This window comes from Maniola jurtina, chromosome 8, assembly GCF_905333055.1.
Source record: "Maniola jurtina chromosome 8, ilManJurt1.1, whole genome shotgun sequence".
Taxonomy (NCBI): Eukaryota; Metazoa; Arthropoda; class Insecta; order Lepidoptera; family Nymphalidae; genus Maniola; species Maniola jurtina.
Window position 1 is genome coordinate 11,005,534 of NC_060036.1, and position 27,807 is coordinate 11,033,340.

Consider the following 27,807-nt stretch of genomic DNA (forward strand, 5'->3'; position numbering starts at 1 on the left):
CACTATTCAAAGACTGTTCTTCAAGCATTGAGGAATTTTGGACAGAGACATCTCGAAGGTTCCCGAAGGCTGCCTGAGTTAGATTTGTCGGCTAGCTAGCTTTTTTCGAAATTGGACTTACTTAGCTGGATTGTGTGTTAGAGCTTTCTTATGAGATATTATATGTACATAATATAACCATGGGTTTCATAAGAAAGCTCAGATTCATGCTGCGGGCAATGGGGAGAGCCTAAAGGTTGGAACGCCATTTCGGCGGCCGTGTTTCCTGCCATATATACCTTAGATACCTGCAAGCCAAGAGTGAATAGGCATCTTCTAGGTAAGCGTGCTCCAACTTGGACCTCATCATTGCTTTCTTTAAAGCATGATTGTCGTCAAGCGCAAGCGCAAAGATTCAGGCGGCGCAAACCCGTAGCATGTGGAAGACCCTATTAAAGACCTATGTTCACTGTGGACGTCTGTCGGTTGATGTTGATGATTATGTCTTTAGTGCAAGTAGTTCAGTAGTTTCAGAGTTTATCGATAACAAACAAACAAACCTTTCCTCTTCATAATATATGTAGTTAGTAGCGCAAACTTGGAAAAAAATCTCGTGGACACTCTTTGATTTTCCGAGATAAATGTCATTTTACCTGACAGCCCTAATCAATTTTATCACTGATTATTATTATTATTATTATTAAGCCTTTATTTTCCTTATCAATTACTAGTATTTACGTGGTTTCTAACTAATTTAATCTATTCTAATGTCTCTATTGTATTTGTTAGTATGTTAATCGTTGTGTGTGTGTGTGTGTGTGTGTGTGTGTGTGTGTGTGTGTGTGTGCGCGCGCGTGTGTGTGTGTGTGTTTATCACTGATATTAATAACTAATTCATAACCGTTAAACCTAAGTGTCAAAATCTCGTTTTTCTAGTCGAGTTCCGTAGGCTCTTTGAACCCACCGCATTATTATCCCAAGAAAACCTACCATTAGATGTAGGAATAATGGAAAGAGGTCACAACCCTCAGCAATAAAGAATACGATGCGGAGAGAGATGTCACTCTCAATGTCTTTAAATGTATCCATGCAAAAAACCACGTCGACTGGTTGCTCCGTTGCAGCGTGATTGAATATTAAACCAACAAACACACTTTCGCATTTGAAATATGGCCAGTGATTATAAGAAACAGTTTAAATCTCTCTCTGCTCTCTGAGAGACGTTAGGCAAAGTCAACACGAATTATGACACTTCTGTGTTCTTATACAAGCTTAGGTCTCTCAATTTTGTCAATTAATGTCAAATTTCTTTCTCAGATCAAAACCTAGTAAGTGGTTTAAATTCAAAAGAAGTTTAGGCCGTAGTTCTTTCTGGTCCAATGCGGAATGGCATACTTCACACACCTTTGAGAACATGGAAAACTTGCAGGTATGTAGGTTTCCTCACGATGTTTTCCTTCGCCGTTAAAGCAAGTGATATTAAATTGCTTAAAACGCACATAACTGAAAAGTTAGTAGTGCGTGATTCCGGGATCGAACCCCCAACCTTCGATTAGGAGGCGGACGTTCTAACCACTAGGCTATGACAGTTTTTAAATTAAAGGGGTTTAAATATTTTAGTGTGAAGACTGGCCAACACATTTATTCATTACATGTGCATCATTTTCTTTTTTAGGGTTCTGTACCTCAAAATGAAAAACGGAGCTCTTAAAGGACCACTTTGCTGTCTGTCCATTTGTCCGTCCGTCCGTCAAGAAAACCTATACAGTACTTCCCGTTGATCTAGAATCACGAAATTTGTTCTCGGATTTATTCCTTTACTTGGGCTATGAGAGTTGAGACCTATCTACCTGCCCATAATTCTAGGTTAACGGGAAATACCCTATCGGTTTTCTTGACAGACACGACAGACGGACAGAAAGACAGACAACAAAGTGATCCTATAAGGGTCCCGTGTTTCCTTTTGAGATATGGAACCCTAAAAACATTATGTAAGTATGCAAAGTATTTCCCTTGCAAACCATATTTAACAGTTGACATGTAGAGGTCATTGACTTTTCCTATCTTACTTTTAAGTTTTAATGCATTATTAAGTATTTACTGTTTTGACATGGTATTTAGATAATGGGTGATATTTATTTTATTTAATCTAATTCCTTTTAAAAACTTAGTAAGGCGCATTAATCTATAAAAACCTAGCCAGTTCATAGACTTACTATGTTTTAAAATGGTCAAAGCGACTTACTAGCTTTTAATTTTACTTTAATGTGGGTGTCCTTACAATACAACGGGACATACTATGAAAGTTAGGCTTATGACATAAAACGATTTTCGGAAAAATGACATTTACTTTGTTTTGATATGGGGCGGTCGATATAATTAGGTACTAGGGTAAAGGCTCGAGTAAATGAACAGATTGGACGTTTTTACATGTATTAAGAGCTGGAATAAAAAACCGGCTGAATTACCTTTTTTAAATATTTTCTTACAAATTCTTACACTTTTTTCAATTTCAATTTCAAAACCGTGTTCCGTTCAAACCGTTCAAAAGTGCGTGTGCGTGCGTCCATGTGTGTGTGTGAGTGTGTGCGAGTATATACTTGTCTGTATGTTTGTACGAGTGTTTGTGAGTGTGGTATTGCGTTGTATAACCACATGAGTAGCGAACAGAGTCAAAGCTTCATACAAGCGCGCTACGATAGGTACACTACTACAAGCTTGAGGCGCGTGTGTGCGTGAGCACAGGCGTTACGTCGCGTACGGAGAAAAATCGGTTTATACCGGCTCGGCCTGTGCTCAAGCTCAGGGGCTGCAGTACACGTCGCGCGTCGTGTTTTCATTTAATTTAATGTTAATGATAATAATTTAAATAGTGTTTAAAATCTATTTTCTTGAACTGTCATAGATTTTGTTCAAAATCAATATCTGAGGATCCCTAGGATCACAAAACAGGAAATTGTTACCAAAATTTAAAAAAATCGACGCCATTTTGAAATTCTTTGTTAATTGACCGATTTCGTTCAAAATCGATATTTAGAGCTCCCTGGGATCACAAAATAAGAAACTGTTACCAAAATTTAAAAAAGTCGACGCCATTTTGAAATTCTTTGTTAATTGACCGATTTCGTTCAAAATCGATATTTAGAGCTCCCTGGGATCACAAAATAAGAAACTGTTACCAAAATTTAAAAAAGTCGACGCCATTTTGAAATTCTTTGTTAATTGACCGATTTCGTTCAAAATCGATATTTAGAGCTCCCTGGGGATCACAAAATAAGAAACTGTTACCAAAATTTAAAAAGTCGACGCCATTTTGAAATTCTTTGTTAATTGACCGATTTCGTTCAAAATCGATATTTAGAGCTCCCTGGGATCACAAAATAAGAAACTGTTACCAAAATTTAAAAAAGTCGACGCCATTTTGAAATTCTTTGTTAATTGACCGATTTCGTTCAAAATCGATATTTAGAGCTCCCTGGGATCACAAAATAAGAAACTGTTACCAAAATTTAAAAAAGTCGACGCCATTTTGAAATTCTTTGTTAATTGACCGATTTCGTTCTAAATCGATATTTAGAGCTCCCTGGGGATCACAAAATAAGAAACTGTTACCAAAATTTAAAAAGTCGACGCCATTTTGAAATTCTTTGTTAATTGACCGATTTCGTTCAAAATCGATATTTAGAGCTCCCTGGGATCACAAAATAAGAAACTGTTACCAAAATTTAAAAAAGTCGACGCCATTTTGAAATTCTTTGTTAATTGACCGATTTCGTTCAAAATCGATATTTAGAGCTCCCTGGGATCACAAAATAAGAAACTGTTACCAAAATTTAAAAAAGTCGACGCCATTTTGAAATTCTTCGTTAATTGACCGATTTCGTTCAAAATCGATATTTAGAGCTCCCTGGGATCACGAAATAAGAAACTGTTACCAAAATTTAAAAAAGTCGACGCCATTTTGAAATTCTTTGTTAATTGACCGATTTCGTTCAAAATCGATATTTAGAGCTCCCTGGGATCACGAAATAAGAAACTGTTACCAAAATTTAAAAAAGTCGACGCCATTTTGAAATTCTTTGTTAATTGACCGGTTTCGTTCAAAATCGATATTTAGAGCTCCCTGCGATCACAAAATAAGAAACTGTTACCAAAATTTAAAAAAGTCGACGCCATTTTGAAATTCTTTGTTAATTGACCGATTTCATTCAAAATCGATATTTAGAGCTCCCTGGGATCACAAAATAAGAAACTGTTACCAAAATTTAAAAAAGTCGACGTCATTTTGTAATTCTTTGTTAATTGACCGGTTTCGTTCAAAATCGATATTTAGAGCTCCCTGCGATCACAAAATAAGAAACTGTTACCAAAATTTAAAAAAGTCGACGTCATTTTGAAATTCTTTGTTAATTGACCGATTTCGTTCAAAATCGATATTTAGAGCTCCCTGGGATCACAAAATAAGAAACTGTTACCAAAATTTAAAAAAGTCGACGCCATTTTGAAATTCTTTGTTAATTGACCGATTTCGTTCAAAATCGATATTTAGAGCTCCCTGGGATCACAAAATAAGAAACTGTTACCAAAATTTAAAAAAGTCGACGCCATTTTGAAATTCTTTGTTAATTGACCGATTTCGTTCAAAATCGATATTTAGAGCTCCCTGGGATCACGAAATAAGAAACTGTTACCAAAATTTAAAAAAGTCGACGCCATTTTGAAATGCTTTGTTAATTGACCGATTTCGTTCAAAATCGATATTTAGAGCTCCCTGGAATCACAAAATAAGAAACTGTTACCAAAATTTAAAAAGTCGACGCCATTTTGAAATTCTTTGTTAATTGACCGATTTCGTTCAAAATCGATATTTAGAGCTCCCTGGGATCACAAAATAGGAAACTGTAACCAAAATTTAAAAAAGTTGGCACCATTTATAATTCTTTTTAAATTGACTGATTTCGTTCAAAATCGATATTTAGATCTATTGATCGATATTTAAAGATCGATATTTAAACTAGGCAATCACAACAAAAACAAACTTTACCATCTTGTTGTACAAATAACTATTGTTAATTAAATTGTATCCTCCAGTGCCAACCCTACCAAAATAGTTATAAAATTTGCTCGCTTCTTAGAAGCTTTGCCTCTGTTTGCTACTCTGTGGTATAACACCATGTTAGTAAATCTTAGTATATTTTTAACCGACTTTAAAAAAAGGAAGAGGTTCTGAATTCGTCGGTATCTTTTTTTTATGTATGTTCCCCGATTACTCAAAGACGCCTGGACTGATTTGGATTTTTTTTTTGTTTGATAGGGTATACTTTGCAAGTGGTCCCATATAAATTTGGTAAAGATCTGATGAATATCTTTGAAGATGGAGAACAGAACTCCTCAATGGATAAGAGCAAATTCAATTTTTTTTTTTTAATGTATGTTCACCGATTGCTCAAAGACGCCTGGACCGATTTGGAAATTATTTTTTTTTTAAAAGCTAGGTATACTTTGCAGGTGGTCCCATATAAATTTGATGAAGTTCTGATGAATATCTTCTGAGATGGAGAACAGAACTCCTCAATGGATAAGAGCAAATTGCTCGCGATCAGTGTAATTGCTTAGTAAACAGTAGGGTTTTAGCTGGGCATGGCATATTATTATAGTACAGTGGGGCCACTAAAAATTTTGAAATAAAAAATTTTCAAAAGAAAAATAAAACCGACTTCAAAAACCACAATAACTTAAATTATTTTTTACTTTTTAGTGTTTGTGATTTTGAAGTCGGTTTTATTTTTCTTTTGAATTTTTTTTATATTTATTCTGGTATTCTTCTTTCTTGGATATGGATCCCTCTTGGGTATCCCCATTTCTCTCTGTCTTTGGTACTATCAAGCTAATTTTCTCTCGCGATTTGCACAATAGCATTAGACCAACGCGTCTTCGGTCTACCTACCTGTCCTTCTTTCATCTGTAAAAATCGATACAATATGACCATTTACATTTCAGTTTTAGGGCATGTCTCAAGGTGTCTGTAGGCTTTGTCTTTTTTCTTATGTCTTCAATTCTCACTTTGAATATTTTTTGCTTAATTTATGCAACTTGCCATCGCCCTTTAGCAAGTCACTATTTCTTTTTATATTCTTTGTCTGGACCCATGTTTGGCTGGCATAGGTAAGGCATGGCAGGATGCATGTATCTATAACGGATCTTTTAAGATGTACTGGGTAAGCTCCTTTCATTCTTTCCTTTTGTGCCCAGTAAAACAAGCATACTCGGGCTACTTTGAGAACCCATTAGCAGCTAACAGCAAGGCTTGTACTCCAATTTTTATATGTGGAAGCTGTATTTCCTCGTTGCGTTTATGAGCAAATAAGAATAGTTAACTACTTTTACTAAAAAAAAAATTTATTATTTGGCGCGAACCATCTAAACACCATGATGATTATTATTTCTGCGTTGTGAATATTACCAGAAGAAACAGCAAAAAAATTGTTCCAAGCGGCTCTATTGTAACTTGCAGTCTGCAATTTGAACGATTCTGACTTCTGGTGATAAATCTGTACCTCAGCCCCAACCCAGTACCTCTAATCTACCATTTCAAGAACTTTCAGAAGGTAGTGACGATGTAGTGACTTTTTTACATCTCAACTTAGACCATTCAATCAAAATTATTTGGATCACTTAATGAGAGATCTTAGATTGTCTAAAAAGCATCAGAACATGTGGCTTCTCGGCTCAAAGGAACAAATCTGATAACATCAGACACTTGTGTTACGGTATATTATTCTCACTACTCTTAACACATTCAGTAGCTGATGTTGCACTTCCAGCGACTTGGATGCAACAAGGGCGTTAAGTTTCATTTTCTCTGTAGTCATTTGGACTGTTTTCCAGAAAATTTAGGTGACTTTCAAACTAAGATAACTATACCAAAGGGGATAATATCATATGAAAGGGCTCTATTATACATTCTAAAACAGGTTTTATTTATTATTATTATGTAAAAGAGTTTTTGATTTATCGCGCAAAATGTAGAAAAAAATATACAATAAGTCAAAAACTGAAAATCTGACAATTTTTTTTAAATTCCAAGCAGAAAATATACTTAAGAATTTATTAATAGGAATCGAGAGTTTATGCACTAGATAGAGTTCGTACATTCACTGAAATTCCCAGTTCATTTACTGGCAATTTATCCTTTTGTTAAATAAAATAATTTATAATAATTAATACCACGCATTTTATTTGATTTTTTGATATACTGTGTACAGATACACAAAAAATAAAAATTATATATAGAACAATTCTCATATATCTTAATTTTAGGTCAAAGTCAGGGTAATCCTTATTCGTTCATGTACTGGATCTTTTACCCTCCTACGTCAAAATACTAAAAGTCCGCGTAAATTTCGCAGATTGAAATGTCTGCTTGATTAATTGTCAATAGAGGGTCATGACATGTCAAAATTGCTAGTTTGAAGGTGAAATCGTCTAAGTCATTCGAGATGGTTTTCCTCTTAAGCGCATACTATCACAAAAATAGGTTATTTTCAGGTGCACGTGATATTTATTAATTTGGAATGCGCGATTATTTCAAAAGTTTAAAATCGGAACAAGATCATTGCCGGTAGAATTGGCGCGTATGAAAATATTCAAAGGCTTCCCTAACACCGACAGAGTTATACGAGTAGGTGGTTAGGTTAGGTTTAAAGAGTTTATTTCTCAGAAGAACAATGTTCACTTATATGAGAATAATTATAAATATAAATATAGAAAAAACATAATTTTTTAAAGGTACGATGACTTTATATAAAGGTTGGTGTCGAGTGGTTAAATATTGAGATTTTTTATCTCGCCTGCATTTTCATGTTCAATGATGTAATGATGTAGTCTTACCTTCTGCAACTTTAATAAACCTACTACCTAAATACCTTAGATAAATAAATAATTTTAGCCAAATGCAGTCTTAACAATCAATTAAATTTTAAAGTTATGTGCTTGGGTTATGTGACAAATATTTTTGTCCCAATTTATAAAACGTAATTTTCCAGTTTGCAGTTGACTGTATAACGTAGACACGGTTGTCAGTTTAATGTTTATGTCATCGACCAGTGCATGAAACGGCACTGCCCATTCATGGCGATAAAAAGAAAACTTGTTCATCTTAAGCAATTGAATTGTGGCTATAATTGAAATTCGCGTATTTATGGTCTTGCCACATGGAACAGGAGTTATTGCGGCCCTAATGTACACGTTACTTGTATACTAACCAATTTAGCTGGCTATTACCTTTTGAGCTTTCAGACCATTATAGCTAGGCATAGTTCTAACCATAGTGGCGGACTAAGACTGGGGCGGGGTTCCACTCCTACGAGTATAGACTCGGGTCTAGAGGGGCCTTCAAGCCTTGAAAAATCTTCATTATTCAAATTCCAAACTATACCAAATAATTAACATTAAGTAGGTAAAAGCCAGCTGTTTGTAGTTGGACGGCCCTAAGGATTGTTTGTATAATATCAAAGAAAATTAAAAAATTAACCAATTTTTTGTTTTGTTCCAGTTCTTCAAAATTCAAAGCTATGTCAAAGCTAATCAATTAAAATATTGACCTATGATATTTGATAACATTATAGGTATCAGCTTAGTGTGGTAGCATCATATTGGACCTAGGCACTTTAAAAACTTGCAAGCCCTTTCACTGACGACTTGTAGGTGCTTTTACTGTCCGTGCTTATAATACCTATATTTAGTAAAATACCTACTTACCTAAATATCCAATCATATCAAGCATTATTATACTGCGAAAATTGTAAGAGAAAAATGTAGCCTTAGATACCTAATAAGAAATTCACATAACGTAATTCACATAATTTTTTATGGTTTCATTGTACCTAGGTCATAAGAGATTAAGTAGATTGTTTTGGGGCAGAGAAACAACGCTTTATGTTTTTAGAAAATTTTAAAATATGTAAGTATTACGTAAAAAATAATTTTCACTTTGCAAAGTTTCAGAACGTGAAAGTCAATTATTGTTTTCCCTTCAGGCTGTACTGACAGCTTCCGGCTTGAGGACGGACGGAGGAATTTGTATGATCGATGTTATTTTTAACCCCCGACCCAAAAAGAGGGGTGTTATAAGTTTGACGTGTGTATCTGTGTATCTGTGTGTCTGTGTATCTGTGTATCTGTGTATCTGTGTATCTGTGTATCTGTCTGTGGCATCGTAGCGCCTAAACGAATGAACCGATTTTAATTTACTTTTTTTTGTTTGAAAGGTGGCTTGATCGAGAGTGTTCTTAGCTATAATCCAAAAAAATTGGTTCATCCGTTTAAGAGTTATCAGCTCTTTTCTAGTTTTCTTGTAGAAAAGAAGGTTAGATAACCGTTAGGTTCATAATATTATTATGTCAATTGACAAATGTCAAGCTGTCAAGATGGACGTTGCCTAAATACATAATTATTTATTTGAAAATGATATTTTGGAAAACTCAGATACTTTAGATCGTAGGCGCGGAATAGTCCAGTTTGAAAGTTATCAGATCTTTTCGGTCTTTTCTAGTTACTGTACACTTGTCGGGGGTGTTATAAATTTTTAATTTACACTTGTATCTATATGTATATGTTAAATTATATAAAACATCTATGGAATAGAATTATACACATTTTTATTTTGTTATACTTAATTTATTTTATTTTATTAAAAATGTTACAATAAAAATCATCTCATTAATTGTATTTACATCACGCCCTCGGGGAATGTTGCCAAGAATACTGGCTACATTTCCGCGCTGGACAGCCAGGCTGATCCTTTGCGCAAAAATGAGACAACCCTTCTTTCACCCGGTGAGACTGGTAACAATCCCATTCCACATTAGGTCGAATTTACGTACACTGCATAAGTAGGTATAACATTGAATTTTTTAAAGTTATCTTTTTATTTAGCGACTAATTAACAAAAGGAAGTTTAACCGGTAGCAAAAATCGATTAGATACGGTAGCGTTTTTATTTAACTTTGTATTTAGGTAAGTACTAAGTATGAAAGACTGAAATATTAACATAAATTAAAAAAAAAATTAGGGTATCGCGGATGGTATATTTAAATTAAAATGCTTTTTTAGCTCTGTGCATATCAAGACCAGTGAAGGGGTTCAATCGTAGAAATGTAACAAAGGTACACAATGAGATCTAGAACTGAGCTTTTGACAAAGACACTGACACATACACACACACACACACACAAACACGAACACTTCTGCCAGTTTGATTGCCAATGGTATGATAATTGCTAATGGAATCATGGCATAGGATTTAGCGTTTGCCAAGATGGCAACTGGCATGCTTTAGTTTGAGGAAGGTCTCTATACCTAAATGTAGGCAGGTAAAGTCGACAACCCTGCGGGCCTGCTGCGGCCTTTGCAATTTGAATACAACCGGTCCAAGGTGTTACAAAATAATTGAACAGCATATTTATCTTTGTTTGATTTCAATACATTCCTAACATTGAAGAGTAGCACCTATGTAAATATGATAATAGTATCCAGTATGTAAGTAGCTATATTATATTGTATGGTATATATAATATTGTAAATTATTTGTAGTTTTTGTACAAGCTTAGCTAATTCTAATAATATATGTGCATAATTTTATGTAAAATGTATGAAAAACTGCGTCTTCCTGTTATAACATTAATAAATCAAGGGCGAGTATGAAAATAATCTGTTGTTCTTTGCTACAATAAGACGATAACCCTCCTATACAACTATTTCCACTTGACTCCACCCATGTCACCACCAGTCTGCCCCACGAAATGTAAAGAGTTGATATATGAAGAAGGGTATTTGGACGTGGATCGGTACACCCTGCAACACATGGTGTATTGCAACAGCTACGGCGCGGGGGACAAGAACCAGCTCGCCTAGACAGACTGTGGCTACCGTTGGTAAATTATCAGGGGGCACGGCAGTGCCCCCGCCAAGACGAGCCAAACGGCGGCCGGGGCGCTACGTACCTTTTTCTCGAAGTGTTTCGCCGTATTTTCGACCCGTCATAACTTCGGTCTGGATGACGCTAGAAAGCTGAAATTTTCAGTATAAGGTGTCCTCAGCAAATTTACCAAATTATACTTACCCAGTTCTTGAGAATTTAAAAAAGGTTGAAGGAAACCAAAGCCACGATTATAGATAGACAGCGATTAGTGTAAAACTGTTTTTCTGTCGATCTGTGTATTTTAGCATTATACTAAGCATATTTATATTTATGAAGACTCAGAATTTTTTCTCTTTCATATTTAAATGTCCCAGTCGATGCCAAAATACGATAGCAAAAAAATTTTTTTGGAGACCCCCACTTTTTTGGATATAGATAACATCTGTCAGGTCGATTTTTTGACTGACACCTCAGTCATCAAAATCGGCCCAGTAGTTTAGGCGCTACCGTGGAACACACATAAATACAAACATACATAGATACCTACATAGAATGCTAAAATCAGAACCCTTCCTTTTGACTTTGCCGTAGTCGGGAAAATATATAACTGTATGTAACTGATGTAAAGCCATATAATAGGGGTGGCTGATCCAGCATCAATGTGTAAAGCCAATACTTCAGTGATCAGTCTCTAGCCTTGAACTTTGCAGTGAGTGCGAACTAGTGTAAACTGGTTCTATTGCAGCTGCAACTTTGTATGACAATCATTACTTCAATTTAAGCCACGTTTCCATTATGTAAGTACTTGCGTGCAGGTATAACATTAACATACTTGCAAGCAAGTTACTTGCATTCCAAATATATTTGCCAGAACTTGAATAAAAGCTTTACAAGCAAGTGTTTTCGAAAGAGTTTTTTGTGAGCCTGTACACCCTCAAACATAATTCTCCTAAAGTGGTGACCTCTGTAAAGGACGCGTGTGAAAGGAGGTTTACGTTTCCACTACTCAAGCAGCAAGCTACTTAACTTGCAAGCAAGTTACTTGCATGCTGGCAACGCGGCTTAAGTAGCTATGTAAATGAAATAAATCGATTACCTAGACCAAGAACAATACTAAGTTACCTCGTTTCACAGTACATTGACAATGGCCTTATTATGTGTTTGGCCTTGAACTTTATTTGCCTACATACCTACTAGGTCCAAAGCCAATTTACGTTGTCAGAGTTCATGTTTACTAGTGACCGTTACATGAAAATATTGGTACCAATTCTATGTTTAGTATAGCCGTGATAGCCTAGTGATTAAGACGTCCGCTTCCAATTCAGGAGGTCGGAGGTTCAATCCCAGGTACGTATAGTATCTCTAAAACAAGTAAGAGCATCTGTCTGTCAATCATCGTAGGCAGGTAGTAGGCATCGAATTGAATAAATTCTTCTTGAAGTTGGTAATAGGTAAATAGAAAAAGATTTGTAGGACACAATAAGTTTATTTATTTATTTAATTAATTTAAATTAAGTTGAGATGGCAATCGGGATATGAGGCGCGGGAGGACGCCTCGTCATCTGCGCTCTCCCCGGGTTAGCGCGGAGGCTGTGCGGATGTGCGGGGCGATTCCACTCGATTGCCATCTCGACCTGTCGCGCACTATAGACGTTGACACCCGCGCAACGAGTTGCTTTAACCAGCTCCCATTGGAATGTACCTACCTAGTCGTAAGAGGGAATGACCGCAAAGTGTGCGAGCTTGCGAGCTTATATTTATTATTACTAGACGATGTTCGCGTGGATTTAGGGTTTTCATAATCCCGTGGAAATTCTGATTTTTCGGGATAAAAAAAAAGCCTGTGTTCTTCACAGGGATGCAAGCTATCTCGGTACCTTTCGTCAAGATCGGTTTTGCGGATGGGCCGTGAAAAGCTAGCAGACAGACAGACACACTTTTGCATTTATAATATTAAAGTATGGATATATGTACGTGTGGCTACGAATCCGCGTGGATTTAGGTTTTTAAAAATCCCCAAGTTGAAGAGCATTCTGAAACATAGTAGGTAGAGGTACGTAGGTATTTAAATATTTTTTTAAGGTTCCGTACATCCGAATGAAAAAGCGGAACCCTAGGATCACTCATATTATATCTGTCTGTCCGTCTGTCACAGCTAATTTGCTCCGAATCTACTAGACCGATTAAGTTAGGTAGACTGAATTTCTGTGACCTAAATATTGTCTACTCAACTTACTACGAAGGTGGCCGAGATTTTTTTCAATTTCAATTTGAATGGAAAGTAATAGAGCGCGACCTTCCAATAGGTGTCTACCTTCATACAGAGTTAGGTACTTATATCTATATTTATATATTATGAAGATATCCATTAGTAAAAAAACTGGCCAAGTGCGAGTTAGACTCGCGCACCGAGGGTTCTGTACCTACTGGGATATTTTTTCCGACATTTTGCACGATAAATCAAAAACTATTATTAATAAAAATGAATAATAATCTGTTTTATACTGTACAGGTAAAGTCCTTTCATATGATACCTACCTACTTGGTATACATAGTTATCTTACTTTGAAAATTGTAACGCATTTTAATTTTTTTTTTGATATAACTACAAATTCACGGTTTTCGGATTTTTTCCTTTACTTGTGCTATAAGACCTACCTACCAAATTTCATGATTCTAGATCAACGGGAAGTACCTACCTTATAGGTTTTCTTGACAGACACGACAGACAGATAGACAGACAGACAACAAAGTGATCCTATAAGGGTTCCATTTTTTCTTATTATGTACGGAACCCTAAAAAGCTTAAGAGTTTGAATTGAGCGTGATCTTTGTGGTACAGCCAACGCAACTACTCCCAGTGGAATGTGGTCACGCGGGCCGGGAATGGCCGCGGGTGGACCCCAAGTCATTACGCAAACACGCACTGATGCATCTCAACATTGTAATCTGAGGCTAGGGCTGCCACAAATCTGTATATATAAAAGAAAATCTGACTGACTGACTCACTGATCTATCAACGCACAGCTCAAACTACTGGACTGATCGGACTGAAATATTATTATGACGTAGACATCCGCTAAGAAAGGATTTTTGTAAATTTAATCCCTAAAGGCGTAAATCAGGGGTTTTTTTTATAATAAGAAAATCTATAGCGAAATATTACAGTAAGTTAAACGCAAATTTCAAGGTCAATCACAGATTTTCTCGAAAAAATTAATAATTTGTGTGAGTGACTTTCCATCTCTACCAGTGACCCTTGATTTTCCGGGTGTATCTCGGATTTCCCGGGGTAAAAGTATTATATAGTCCAGGGAAACTGCCACTGACACCACACACAACGCCAAAAGAAGGTGAGAATAGTAAGTCCTGGTATGTAACGACAAACTGTAGGGAAATAAGTAGTGCAATTTACAATTTTTATACTGCTATGTCGGGTATTATTTACATAGTATAGAAAAAAATATAAACTCTTCAGTAAATAGCGTACAGCGTACAGTATTGAGTGTTTTGTCTTCAAGAGTGTGTCACAAATTATGATGAGGAGGAAATGCATATTGCAAATAACCAAGGCTGTCTTTATGCGTCGCGCGTCGAAGCCTTAGAAGTTTTTCTTAGACTTACACAATTTTGATGGAAGACGGTGTGTTATTTAAACACATGACGTAAGTAAAACAAGTCTATTTAGAAAATGAAATAGGTATTGTACCTAATTAACAAAGTAGAGTGTTTAATAACTCAAAATTTAAAAAACTCCCGACACAAAAACCTCTGTAAGAAAACTAGAAAAGAGCTGATAACTTTGAAACGGCTGAACCAATTTTCTTCGATAGCTAAGAACATTCGATCAAGCCACCTTTCAAACAAACAAAACTAAATTAAAATCGATTTATTCGTTTAGGAGCTATCTAATTACAAGTAACTACATTAGAATATTTACTTAATTTCAACTTCAGTTTCGATTTGTTTAGCAATTTGTATAAATATATTTAAGGAATATGCTACATCCATATAAACTCAAGAGAGTTTCAGGGTGTCAAGTGGAAACAATAATGTAAAACTATACTTTGGTTTAAATAAATAAAAAAATAAAAAAAATGCCACAGAGAGATACACAGATACACACGTCAAACTTATAACACCCCTCTTTTTGGTTCGGGGGTTAAATAGAAAGAAAGAAAGCAGAAACAATCGCAATTCGCATTATAAGGGGCCAATCTCGTGAACTTGCGGGCGGAAAATCGGTCTCGGCGCTTTACTTTAGCGTCTTTCCGCCTAGAATTCATCAAATTATGTTAAATGCGAAATTCCGTGCTTGAATTTCCGCTAGATTTGACCCTAGCCTAACAATATATTATGGAGTATGGATCAGTCGAGCAGCAGTGGTGTAATACTTACTGTAGAGCAGAAATGTGACCTATAATAATTCAACAATCATAAAAGAGATCCATAATATCACATAGAGAAACTAGTCAGGCCTAAGTACTATGTCAACTATAACCAACGTGAGTACAGCCGGGATCATCTATATTTATTATAATCAGAGATCCAATTTTTATATGAAAAGGTACATCATAGCATTCCCTGATGCTAATGATTTCGTTCGCGCGTTTTATTTCAGAGTTAAAATTTTTGAATTCCGTATTCTCCCTGAAGGCAAAAAGCATGTTAGAAATTTTATCTAGATTGGTTTAGCGGTTTAGTTGTAAAACAGTTACTTACATGTAGACAACACTTTCGCAATTATAATTTTTAAGTACCTAAGTACTAAGTTATTGATTTTTCACAGCTCATTAACATGCTAGTATAGATTCGTAGTTTCAATGAAATGTAAGCCTTGACACCAAACAGAGGACATTCTATGCAAGAAGCAACAATACAAAGACTCATTCGTCACAGAATTGTCGAGATGCTACACAATGCACTTACTGTTTCCGTATCTGTTTTATAATAGCCGAGAAAAACTGGCTTCTATCGGTGATTATTTTAATAGTGACAATATTAAGACTAAGGGCGCCTTCTTTGTTGCAAAGAGCCGCGCTGCCTCCACACGGCACTTGGCGGCAAAGAAGGCGCATGATATTATGAAGTTTTTAGCTGAGGTAACCAACCTACTTACGCCATTTATTTATTAAATTAGATCCATTATGGAAATTATCTTCAGATAATCGTTTACCTTTGAGTCTTGATAACCAGGTCAATAGAGACATTTCATTATGTAATAATTAACTAATTGTAACGCCTTTTATCTACAATGTCTAGCTGATTATTTGCTGAATAATTCATCCTTCTTCGATCTTAGCTCCTTATTGGAGGTAGGTATAGATAGCTGATTGGTAAAGACTACAAATTGTTGCTAATTTATGTTATACAATCTCCAAAGTAAACTAAAACAACAGGTCTTTAATGTGTTGGTATTATTTCCATAATACTCACTGTGGAGATGTTTAGCACTAGATTTAAGTTTAGTTTAAAGATGAGTAGGATGCGTACATCAAAATTACAATAAAAACATCTATACAAACATATATACCATCGATGTAGCCTAATAAATAGGTAAATATTTAAGTTCGTTTTCGTGCTTCGCGTATATAGGTACAAGCTATTCAAGCTAATGGGAGTGTTTTATGAGAATTGAAAAAAAACACTCCCATTAGCTTCTGCAAGCAAAGTTACTTTAAATGGTTTTGCAATTTTGCACAGTTTCATTTACGCTATGGTTATCCAAGCTATGTATAAGGAAGACTGTTACAAAGACGGTGTAGTGAATGTGTTCAACTCCCAAGTGCCTTGACACAGATTGACAACAATCTACTTCATTCATACCTAGGTACACTAACCAAGCGCCTATAGTACTATCCATCATCACCCCCATACAGTCAATATGCCTCCTATGTTTGACTAGCCGATGCCCGCGACTTCGCCCGCGTGGATTTAGGTTTTCGAAATCCCGTGGGAACTCTTTGATTTTCCGGGATAAAAGTAGCCTACGTGCTAATCCAGGATATTATCTATCTCCATTCCAAATTTCAGCCAAATCCGTCCAGTAGTTTTTGCGTGAAGGAGTAACAAACATACATACACACACACACACACACACACATACAAACTTTCGCCTTTATAATATTAGTGTGAAGTGTGATAACTTCTTTATCAGCCTTTACTTATCCATTGTTGGATATAGGCATTCTTTTGTACATGTCATTCTTCCCGGTGTTGGGCGAGTCTCTTCCAAGTCCAAAGCTTGGCGATATCATCAGACCGACTCAATAGTTGTCTTCCAACGTTTCTTTTTTCGGTACGTGGTCTGCATTTAAGTCCAAGTAAATAAAAATAAACGATCTTGGTTATAGCGGCATTAGAAATACACACTCTGTGAAAATTACGACTCTCTACCTATTATGGTTCATGAGATACAGCCCGCAGACAGACAAACGGACAGTGGAGGTTCAGTAATAGGGTCCCGCGGTAGGAACCTTTTAATTGAACCCTAATAATAGTATAATAATCTTTGTACCAGTAACTTTTCTAATGTCGCCGCTCCACCTTGCTAACTCTACACTCCGTTTGCAGTTACTGCGTTCCTTTCGACTCCAATATCCATCGATCCTCCTATACTCGTGACCAGCCCATTACCACATCAACCTAAATAACTACCATTTCACGTATCATGGCCACTTCATTATTCTGCTATTATGATTTATGAGTCCGTAATGGTACAGCCTTTCAACTCTAAAACAGCAATTAATATAAGAGTCAGGTAGAATAAAGGAAATGTTATGAAAAGACGGGTCTATTCATACCTAACCTTACGACGATATTACGAATGGAATTCTAATCATACTTTCCCAAGATTTCTATGCAAGAAAAGCCTCATAAAACCATTTTACCGGAAAGAACGTGAGAATAAACGTTTAACTCCATTTCCTTGAGCAAATAACTCACCAACTACATTGCATATTTTGCTATGCTAAAGAAATTCTCAGGCAGAAAGGATCTTTAAAAGAAATTTCTTCAATGTGCAGTCATGGAGTCTCACGGAGTGATGTCAAGTGTTCCGCAGTGCATGACCACATTGCCGACGTTTTATCATCAAGTAACCTTACCGGCTAAGCAAATGTCAAAATAGTGGAGAATTTCTCAGGGGTGACATGCGCAATGGAGGTTCGATCAATGCACCCCGGGGGCCGGGGGTGCGCGCGCCACCCTGCCTCAACTTGGCTATCTACGCAGTTCGCCACAAAAAATACCATCCGTTTGGCCGAACTCGCTCATCGTATCGCCCTTGAGAAAAAAAAAACATTCGTGAATTTGCCATTTTTTCCAAACAATTGTCTTATTATATTTAGTGCCCAAAAATCCTCATTGAGAACAGTTCACTACGGGATTATTAGACACGGTTTAGCTCGTTAAGGACACCTACTCACCCGTACGTACTCCGAGCAGTTGATGTTCAGTCGGGTCTACGTCGCGTGAGTCATAGGATTATCCCACTCTGTTAGATTTGCTTTGTTAATTGATATCAGAATTAGTGGCGTGAGTGACAGTGCTTTCGGATGACGCTGGTGCGGCCGATCCGGACCCTTTTGATGAACGGGTATAGGGACCCGGCTTAGGGAGGCCAACCAGCGGACCAGCGGAAGGGATGGATGACTGCAGCATCTTCTATGACGACGACGGTGAAGCTCAGTGCGATATGGTGAGTATTTGTTACCTAATAGAGCAATTTTTGCCCATTGCAGTTAAATCATAACTAGTTTTACTATTATTTTATCGTTCATAATCCTCAGATTATTTGAATACATAAAAATTCATCGATCATTTCACGTTATGATAGTTCAATGTTATATAACAACGAAAAGAGCATTCGCGAAATTTTCACAAAATGGACGTCCTATTTCGCCATGGTGCAATATCTACTCCGTTGTTTTCGCGTCATTAACCTACGTCTGAAGTATTTTTTTTTTGCTTTGTACTTTTGGATCTTTGTAATTCTATTTTTGATTTTTCTCAGGTACCTACTGTTAATGAGGGATTCAAAACTTTTTGACTATTCTACATTTTCAACAATCTTGTGTTCTGCTTGTGTCTTCCATTCATAAAGAACTATATTAGTATTATTTTCGTTGGATATTTAAGTTAACCACAGATATAGATCGTAGTTGTTTTCTTTTACTGTGTGTATTCAATGGCAAGTGACAAGCTATGAATTTAGTATATCGCTGGTAAGTGATAATGCAACCTAAACTGGAAACATTTTACTCTAGAAAAGTCGTTGCTGAGAGTTGAATGACAATCTTAAAGCATCTGGTTTATTGTGTCTTATTTATGCAGTCCAAAACCTGAATAGAGGTGTATCATTGAAACCTGTATTATAATGCATGTTAATAGTAACATGTATGACTTGCACAACATTTCTTACGACTACAAGTGAAGTGAAAGTGGTAAAGGCATCATGTTATCAATTGCTCGTACTAGGCCTTCACCCACGTTTGCTATTGTACTTGTACAAATACAGTCTATGCCTTAAGGTCATCCAGGTCCCGTTAATAAACAATACTAAAATAGTCTGTAGGTACTTATAGTCATAGTGCATTGAATTATTTTATTAGAATAGAGACAGAACTGGAGGCATCATAATCAGGAATGACGTAGTAAGGGGCATGACCTTTTGCCATTTTATTTATAACCACGCTGTTAGACTGCTTTTATATAAGAAATATTCGGTTCGCTTCTCTTCAGTTGAATCTACATTCTGAACCTATGGATTCTTAGTAATAACATAACTATTTAATTATTTTACTGTAAGTTTAAAGTTGTTATTTAATCATATAGTTAAAATATCACCGATAGACCAATATTCATCTTATAGTGTACTAAATTCTCAAGTTTTAAATGCTCTTCAGCCTCCTTGAATTCCCTGATGCTTTTGCTCAATATTGCTTATTGGTATTTTTCGATGCTGCCTATATATATATTCTCTACCGTTTTATATTAGAATCTAGAATTTACTTTGCTTGAACTTTTGCATAAGCTGTTTGCTTTGATTTTTCATTACGGCTCGGAGCTTTCCTTGTGAAATAAAATAATCAAACTACTAACTTAAATTATTGTAAACATTGTTTACGCAAATAGATTTGTAAAAAGCTTTTTAAAACGTAGTTACCTATAGACCGTGTTTCAACAATTACTACTTCATTCGCGTTAGTCGTAATTTGTTAAACATGATGTTTCTTTTTAGAAAGGCTTTTTAATATTAGTTTGGTAATACAGATGAACGAATTGAAGCACAATGTAATTTCGATGTCTGAACCATCACGTATCCCAATTGTATTAATGATTGTTTTATTAGGAAAAATGTTTAAAGGAAGGTAAAAGGTTTGAATTTGTACTTGATAATGGATAATGCAGTCTCAGATAAACGAGCTCGTACTACAAGTGTAAATTAAAAATTTATAACACCCCCGACAAGTGAAGGTACAATAACTGGAAAATACCGAAAAGACCTGATAACTTTCAAACGGCTGAACCGATTTTCTTGGACTATTCCGCGCCTACGATCCAAAGTACTTATCTGAGTTTTCCAAAACATCATTTTCAAATAAATAATTATGTATCTAGACAACGTCCATCTTGACAGCTTGACATTTGTCAATTGACATAATATTATGAACGTAACGGTTATCTAACCTTCTTTTCTACAAGAAAACTAGAAAAGAGCTGATAACTCTTAAACGGCTGAACCAATTTTTTTGGATTATAGCTAAGAACACTCTCGATCAAGCCACCTTTCAAACAAAAAAAAGTACATTAAAATTGGTTCATTCGTTTAGGCGCTACGATGCCACAGACAGATACACAGATACACAGATACACAGACACACAGATACACACGTCAAACTTATAACACCCCTCTTTTTGGGTCGGGGGTTAAAAAACACTATCAATGAAGACGATTGCCTGTCAAAAGATAAGATTGGTCTTTTATATTCCAAAAAAAATATTAAATTTTTTAATGGTTACAAACTTTGAAATCGCGGTAAGGGCTAGAGCCTAGACGGCTTTAGCAGTAGAAACATCAGCAAAAATAATATTAATTATTATTATTATTATAGGTACCTACCTAAGTGTAGAATGCCCCAAAATGAATCGATATTTTAGTATTTAATTCTTGTGATTTCCGTTAGTAAGTATGTATATTTTATATGTTTTTTACATCCATTAAATAACAGTTTTTATACCTTTACACTTACACAACTTCAAGCATTCAAAATTCGATTTAAATTGACTTTATTTTCCATTATCATCAATATCACAATGATGACAAAGTTATTGAAACCGTGATGTTTTATCATTCGTAAAATGATTTTATGATTACACTTCTCTTTAATTGAAATACACAACATTACTAGGTATTTATATTTTGAACGATGGCGGTTAAAGTTTTGCCAAAATGTAAGAGAGGGTTTACTCTTCTTATTTTTTAACTCTTAGACTTTTATCACCACACCAGCACAATACCCTACGCCAATGTCACATGGAATGGAAGAGCCACAGAGGGGATAATTTAGAAGATAAAGAGCAACTCAATTTATTTTGTAACTCTTATAGAGACAGTTGAAAGCGCAAAGGTCGCTTGCGCCGAACGTAATGCAATCATCGATGAATGCAATTTATTAGGTACCGTAACAGCTACTTCAGGACTAACATAATGCGATTTATTAGATATGGAAGAAACAAATTTGATTTGAGCGCGTAGCTCAAGATCGAAAGTGTGATATTATGACGTCTTTTTAACCCCCGACCCAAAAAGAGGGGTGTTATGAGTTTGATATGTGTATCTGTGTATCTCTCTGTGACATCGTAGCTCCTAAACTAATGAACCGGTTCAGCCGTTTGAAAGTTATCAGCTCTTTACTGTAACCTTCACTTGTCGGGGGTGTTATAAATTTTTAATTTAAGTACACTTATTTTCATTTATTTTTTATTTTAGACCAATTTGTTATACCAAGTTGATTAAAGCGCCCGCTGCAGTCAATATGACGATTCGGGATCAAAATTCGTAGATCATAATCTAGCATAGCCAATATTATGATATTAGGTGGAGAACTTTCAGGCATGCCGGGTTTTATTCCATACCATGAATATGATGATTTTAAACTAGCAATATTTCGACCTAATTAAGTACACCCTTGCATTCCCCGGCCTTCGGACTAAGAAGGAGACTTTTTCAAAATATATTAGCTACTTATTGTAAAAGCTATTTAAATTCTGCCTAAGGTTTGTATGAAGCAGGTTGCTACCGGTTGCACTTCCTTCTTGTACTGTGTGCGACATAATGAGGACGCTTATATCCAGGACACGCGATGCGGATGGAAAAGCGCTGACCTATTATTATATTACGGGCTTACTGTGGGTTCTCTTTGACCTAGACCGCATTTTATTGTAGCATGTCGACGTGCCATTAAATAGCCTCAGTCAGAAACAGAAAAAAACTATAAGAACTTGAAATTTGAATGGTTCATTTAAAAATACCCATCACGATTCGTCACGCAGTTATGGACCGGTGTTTCTATGATTTCGATTCGACAAGAAAATATTCAAATTATTCATTTATACCTTTATAAAGGGATGCCTTAGATAACATAATAATTATCTTAACAACAATAGATATCAATTCCACTGGACTGGGATCAGTCATTACTCTCTGAGATTACATCATCAAACCACCAAAGTGAACATTCAAACTCAAAATTATTATCGACAAAAACACTTTTGAATATAAAGGCTTTTAAATAAGGCATATACATAGACAATTATTTCGACAACAATATGTACGATTAAGTACCTATTCTGTGCTAGAAATGTTTGTTGTATTTTCCAACTGTGCGTATTGTCACATGACTTATGGCTCCAAAACATGATCATTACGAAAGCCCAGGAGAATCCCTAGGTAATCATTTCAAAAATGAGGAGATCCGTAGGAGAACCAGAATAAACGATAAACTAAACGAATCGAAGCTGTAGTGGCAATGGGTGGGGCTACATAGTTCACAGAACCCATAGACATTGGGAACCCAACTCCCAACGTCGATGAAGAATTCATTAAATATTACCTATTGCACTGAGATTGCAACGTCATTATACACATACATCCATCGTGATAAATGATCACCAACGGTACTGGCAATCAGTGCTGATGAGGCAGCTCATTAGCTGCAAAACATGATGGCTATCAGTCTGCAAGGGTCTAATTTGTGTTATTATTCATTAATTTGCGATGTGTATTTTATTATTATTTCATTCTACATTAGCCATAAACTTCGTATTATAGAAAAGGTTACGGAATGTGTAATTTCCATAATAAAATTATAGCTTTCAGTTGAATGAATGTGCGCTGAAAATTGGCAAATATAAAAAATATATGGAAGAGTCAATAAATAATAGATTATTAAGGTTTGATGGCCTCTGGCAGAAGTCCCAGGTTAAACCTAATGGCCAAGAACTAAAGTAACTTTGGGGAAGTGGGATAAAAGGCTACTCGTAAAAGTTTGTGAGGTAGAACGTTCTGCGTTAATAATTGTGGGATTACTATATACCTAAAGGTGGGATGACTTAAACCCGCTGGACGACCTGAAGAAGGTACCAGTAAGTGGGTGGATGAGGAAGACGGAGGGCCGTGTGTGGTCGAAACTCGAGCGTCCTCGGATATGTCCAATTGATTGATTATAATGAATCAACCTGCTTGCATCCACTGTTGAATAAATAAGGAAGACTTTAAATAGAAAAGTCTTCCTTATTTATCATTTCAAGAAATTTAGCAATAGGGGAAAAATATTAAATTAATCCAATGAGCAAATTAGAGTCAGTATAGCTATTTTTAACCCCCGACCCAAAAAGAGGGGTGTTATAAGTTTGACGTGTGTATCTGTGTGTCTGTGTATCTGTGTATCTGTGTATCTGTCTGTGGCATCGTAGCGCCTAAACGAATGAACCGATTTTAATTTAGTTTTTTTTGTTTGAAAGGTGGCTTGATCGAGAGTGTTCTTAGCTATAATCTAAAAAAATTGGTTCAGCCGTTTAAGAGTTATCCGCTCTTTTCTAGTTTTCTTGTAGAAAAGAAGGTTAGATAACCGTTAGGTTCATAATATTATGTCAATAGACAAATGTCAAGCTGTCAAGATGGACGTTGCCTAAATACATAATTATTTATTTGAAAATGATGTTTTGGAAAACTCAAATACTTTGGATCGTCGGGGGTGTTATAAATTTTTAATTTACACTTGTGTATCCATACGTCAATATAACCTCGTATATAAGTAACAATCATTCTATAAATACCAAAAGTAGAAAGCAGAAAATTCATAGCACTGGATCAAATTTCTTGACACGGGATCGCTTTGAACTGGTAGATAGGTGCCTCGATTATGGTGAACGTGGTGAACGGAACTCGGCCTTTGAGAATCGACACCTAACACAGAAATGTGGATCAAATTGCTTACACCTTTATTTACGACGGTTTCCAGGTAAAACATTGAGAAGGCTGTGAACTTTAAGATAAAGTGTTTACTAGATCAGTTAGTTCGGTAATCAGTTGCAATTTATAAGAAAATTATAAAATAAATTCGGGTTTGTTAAAAAATCGTGATATTCCAAGAATTTGCATGAGTAAAATCCCTGAATAAGAGAGTAGGTAGGTACAATCTTTAATTATACCAACTTGACTATTAATTAATGTGATATACTAAATCCTGCATTGGCTAATTTTTTCTCAAGTAGGTATAGGTAGTTACCTCATAGTACGCATTTTGCGTCGTATAGAACCATACAAAAAGCAATCCAAAATTACGCTATTATTTATTATTATTATTATTTATTATTATAAGGTACGCCCACAGCATGCATGCAGCATATAATATAGGATCACCATAGATATGTAAGGATCACCTTAACCACAAAAATTCTCCTATCGTTTTAATATTGGACGTGCTACTAATTAAAGTCGCTAATTCATTTACTATCTATTCATACCTTCTATCATTCGTACGTAACAAAGATTCATATTTTATTCCTACATAATGGAGAGTACATGCAGCGTGAGGAACTAACGCGTTCCAATACAACTTACAAGACATTTGAAGGGCTGCCATTATCACGCCATTGCAAACGGTTTACCCAGAAACGTCAATCAGAACTAAAATGCAATATTCTTTCACCTGATATTTCTCCTAGTATTTTATGCTCTAGTAAATTCTTTCACATGGTATCTATTCCTAACAGTAGGTATTTTATGCATTGTATAGATCACAGGCGGCTCCTCCTAAGGAGCGCTGGTGCAGTGAACCCCCACAAAAGTTATAGAAAAATGTGTTTTTAATCAATATTAATATTTGTACTTAGTTGGTTATCGTGACACATTATTTCACGTGTCCTACCTATAAATAATTAGTTCGCATTTAACTAGGCAAACTTGTGTTTGCACTGACTACAGCTGAATGGGAGCGCTAGCAATATCGCTCCTATGAAACAAATCTCCATACAACCAACAGTACCGAACTCAAGGAGTGCGAAAGGGAAATCTCGGCAAGCTCCGACGCGTGAAACAAAAGATTTTGTATGAGAAATTAGCTAAATATGGTGCGCCGCTCCGCGCTACGTTGCCAGCTCGTAGAGTTCGTAGCTTAGAAATTAAAAACAATCCTCAGGGATCATGTCAAGCAGAGTGGTCAAAAATGCGACGTTGCCGACTTTATGTAAACAAACATTCGTGAAACTGAATCGTCGCCGGCGTCGTATCATCTCTGACCTCATAGTCACTTTGCGCGCGAAGGCGGATTATAATTAGGTAGCATTTAAGGCATTTAATAATTTTAAAAAAATGTGCGTTATTTGTTGAGTTATTTATTGTTAAAATGGAACAATATTATGTGTTTTTTTTTTATGAAAAAAAGTGAATAGACTTTAGAGAGACGTTTCGAACTAAAAGCACATGAGCTGGTGGCCACCACGGCCTACAAAAATGTAACGTGACAACTATGAGCTACACGCGTGTTTTTAAATCTGAACAATTAAAATTTAATACACCATGGTGGTGTGTAAAATTATTTAGTTTCCCGTGCCCCGTGTCTTGTGTAACTTGTGTTTGGATCTTCCACCCCTGGCGCTTGAAACAGGAACTCTAAGTCATCAACTGATTTAGTATTTAAGAGGAAAACCATCTCGAATGACTTAGACGATTTCACCTTCAAACTAGCAATTTTGACATGTCATGACCCTCTATTGACAATTAATCAAGCAGACATTTCAATCTGCGAAATTTACGCGGACTTTTAGTATTTTGACGTAGGAGGGTAAAAGATCCAGTACATGAACGAATAAGGATTACCCTGACTTTCACCTAAAATTAAGATATATGAGAATTGTTCTATATATAATTTTTATTTTTTGTGTATCTGTACACAGTATATCAAAAAATCAAATAAAATGCGTGGTATTAATTATTATAAATTATTTTATTTAACAAAAGGATAAATTGCCAGTAAATGAACTGGAAATTTCAGTGAATGAACGAACTCTATCTAGTGCATAAACTCTCGATTCCTATTAATAAATTCTTAAGTATATTTTCGGCTTGGAATTTAAAAAAAAATGTCAGATTTTCAGTTTTTGACTTATTGTATATTTTTTTCTACATTTTGCGCGATAAATCAAAAACTCTTTTAAATAATAATAATAAATAAAACCTGTTTTAGAATGTATAAAAGAGCCCTTTCATATGATATTATCCCCTTTGGTATAGTTATCTTAGTTTGAAAGTCACCTAAATTTTCTGGAAAACAGTCCAAATGACTACAGAGAAAATGAAACTTAACGCCCTTGTTGCATCCAAGTCGCTGGAAGTGCAACATCAGCTACTGAATGTGTTAAGAGTAGTGAGAATAATATACCGTAACACAAGTGTCTGATGTTATCAGATTTGTTCCTTTGAGCCGAGAAGCCACATGTTCTGATGCTTTTTAGACAATCTAAGATCTCTCATTAAGTGATCCAAATAATTTTGATTGAATGGTCTAAGTTGAGATGTAAAAAAGTCACTACATCGTCACTACCTTCTGAAAGTTCTTGAAATGGTAGATTAGAGGTACTGGGTTGGGGCTGAGGTACAGATTTATCACCAGAAGTCAGAATCGTTCAAATTGCAGACTGCAAGTTACAATAGAGCCGCTTGGAACAATTTTTTTGCTGTTTCTTCTGGTAATATTCACAACGCAGAAATAATAATCATCATGGTGTTTAGATGGTTCGCGCCAAATAATAAAAATTTTTTTTAGTAAAAGTAGTTAACTATTCTTATTTGCTCATAAACGCAACGAGGAAATACAGCTTCCACATATAAAAATTGGAGTCCAGGCCTTGCTGTTAGCTGCTAATGGGTTCTCAAAGTAGCCCGAGTATGCTTGTTTTACTGGGCACAAAAGGAAAGAATGAAAGGAGCTTACCCAGTACATCTTAAAAAATCCGTTATAGATACATGCATCCTGCCATGCCTTACCTATGCCAGCCAAACATGGGTCCAGACAAAGAATATAAAAAGAAATAGTAACTTGCTAAAGGGCGATGGCAAGTTGCATAAATTAAGCAAAAAATATTCAAAGTGAGAATTGAAGACATAAGAAAAAAGACAAAGCCTACAGACACCTTGAGACATGCCCTAAAACTGCAATGCAAATGGTCACATTGTATCGATTTTTACAGATGAAAGAAGGACAGGTAGGTTGACCGAAGACGCGTTGGTCTAATGCTATTGTGCAAATCGCGAGAGAAAATTAGCTTGATAGTACCAAAGACAGAGAGAAATGGGGATACCCAAGAGGGATCCATATCCAAGAAAGAAGAATACCAGAATA

The 27,807-nt window shown here is 35.8% G+C and overlaps 1 protein-coding gene across 9 annotated transcripts in view; it reads left to right on the forward strand.

Moving 5' to 3' along the window:
* The window catches only part of LOC123867430, a 159,486-nt gene that overhangs the window by 26,863 nt on the left and 104,816 nt on the right, over positions 1 to 27,807 (forward strand). The window contains exon 1 of one of the 9 annotated variants that reach the window (XM_045909448.1): positions 18,116 to 18,599. The exons of the other annotated variants lie outside the window; for them this stretch is intronic. Coding sequence (XP_045765404.1) covers positions 18,546 to 18,599 — 54 coding nt within the window. The 5' untranslated portion in view covers positions 18,116 to 18,545. Of the gene's footprint in view, positions 1 to 18,115; positions 18,600 to 27,807 lie in introns of those variants that run through there. 9 annotated transcript variants of the gene reach the window in all.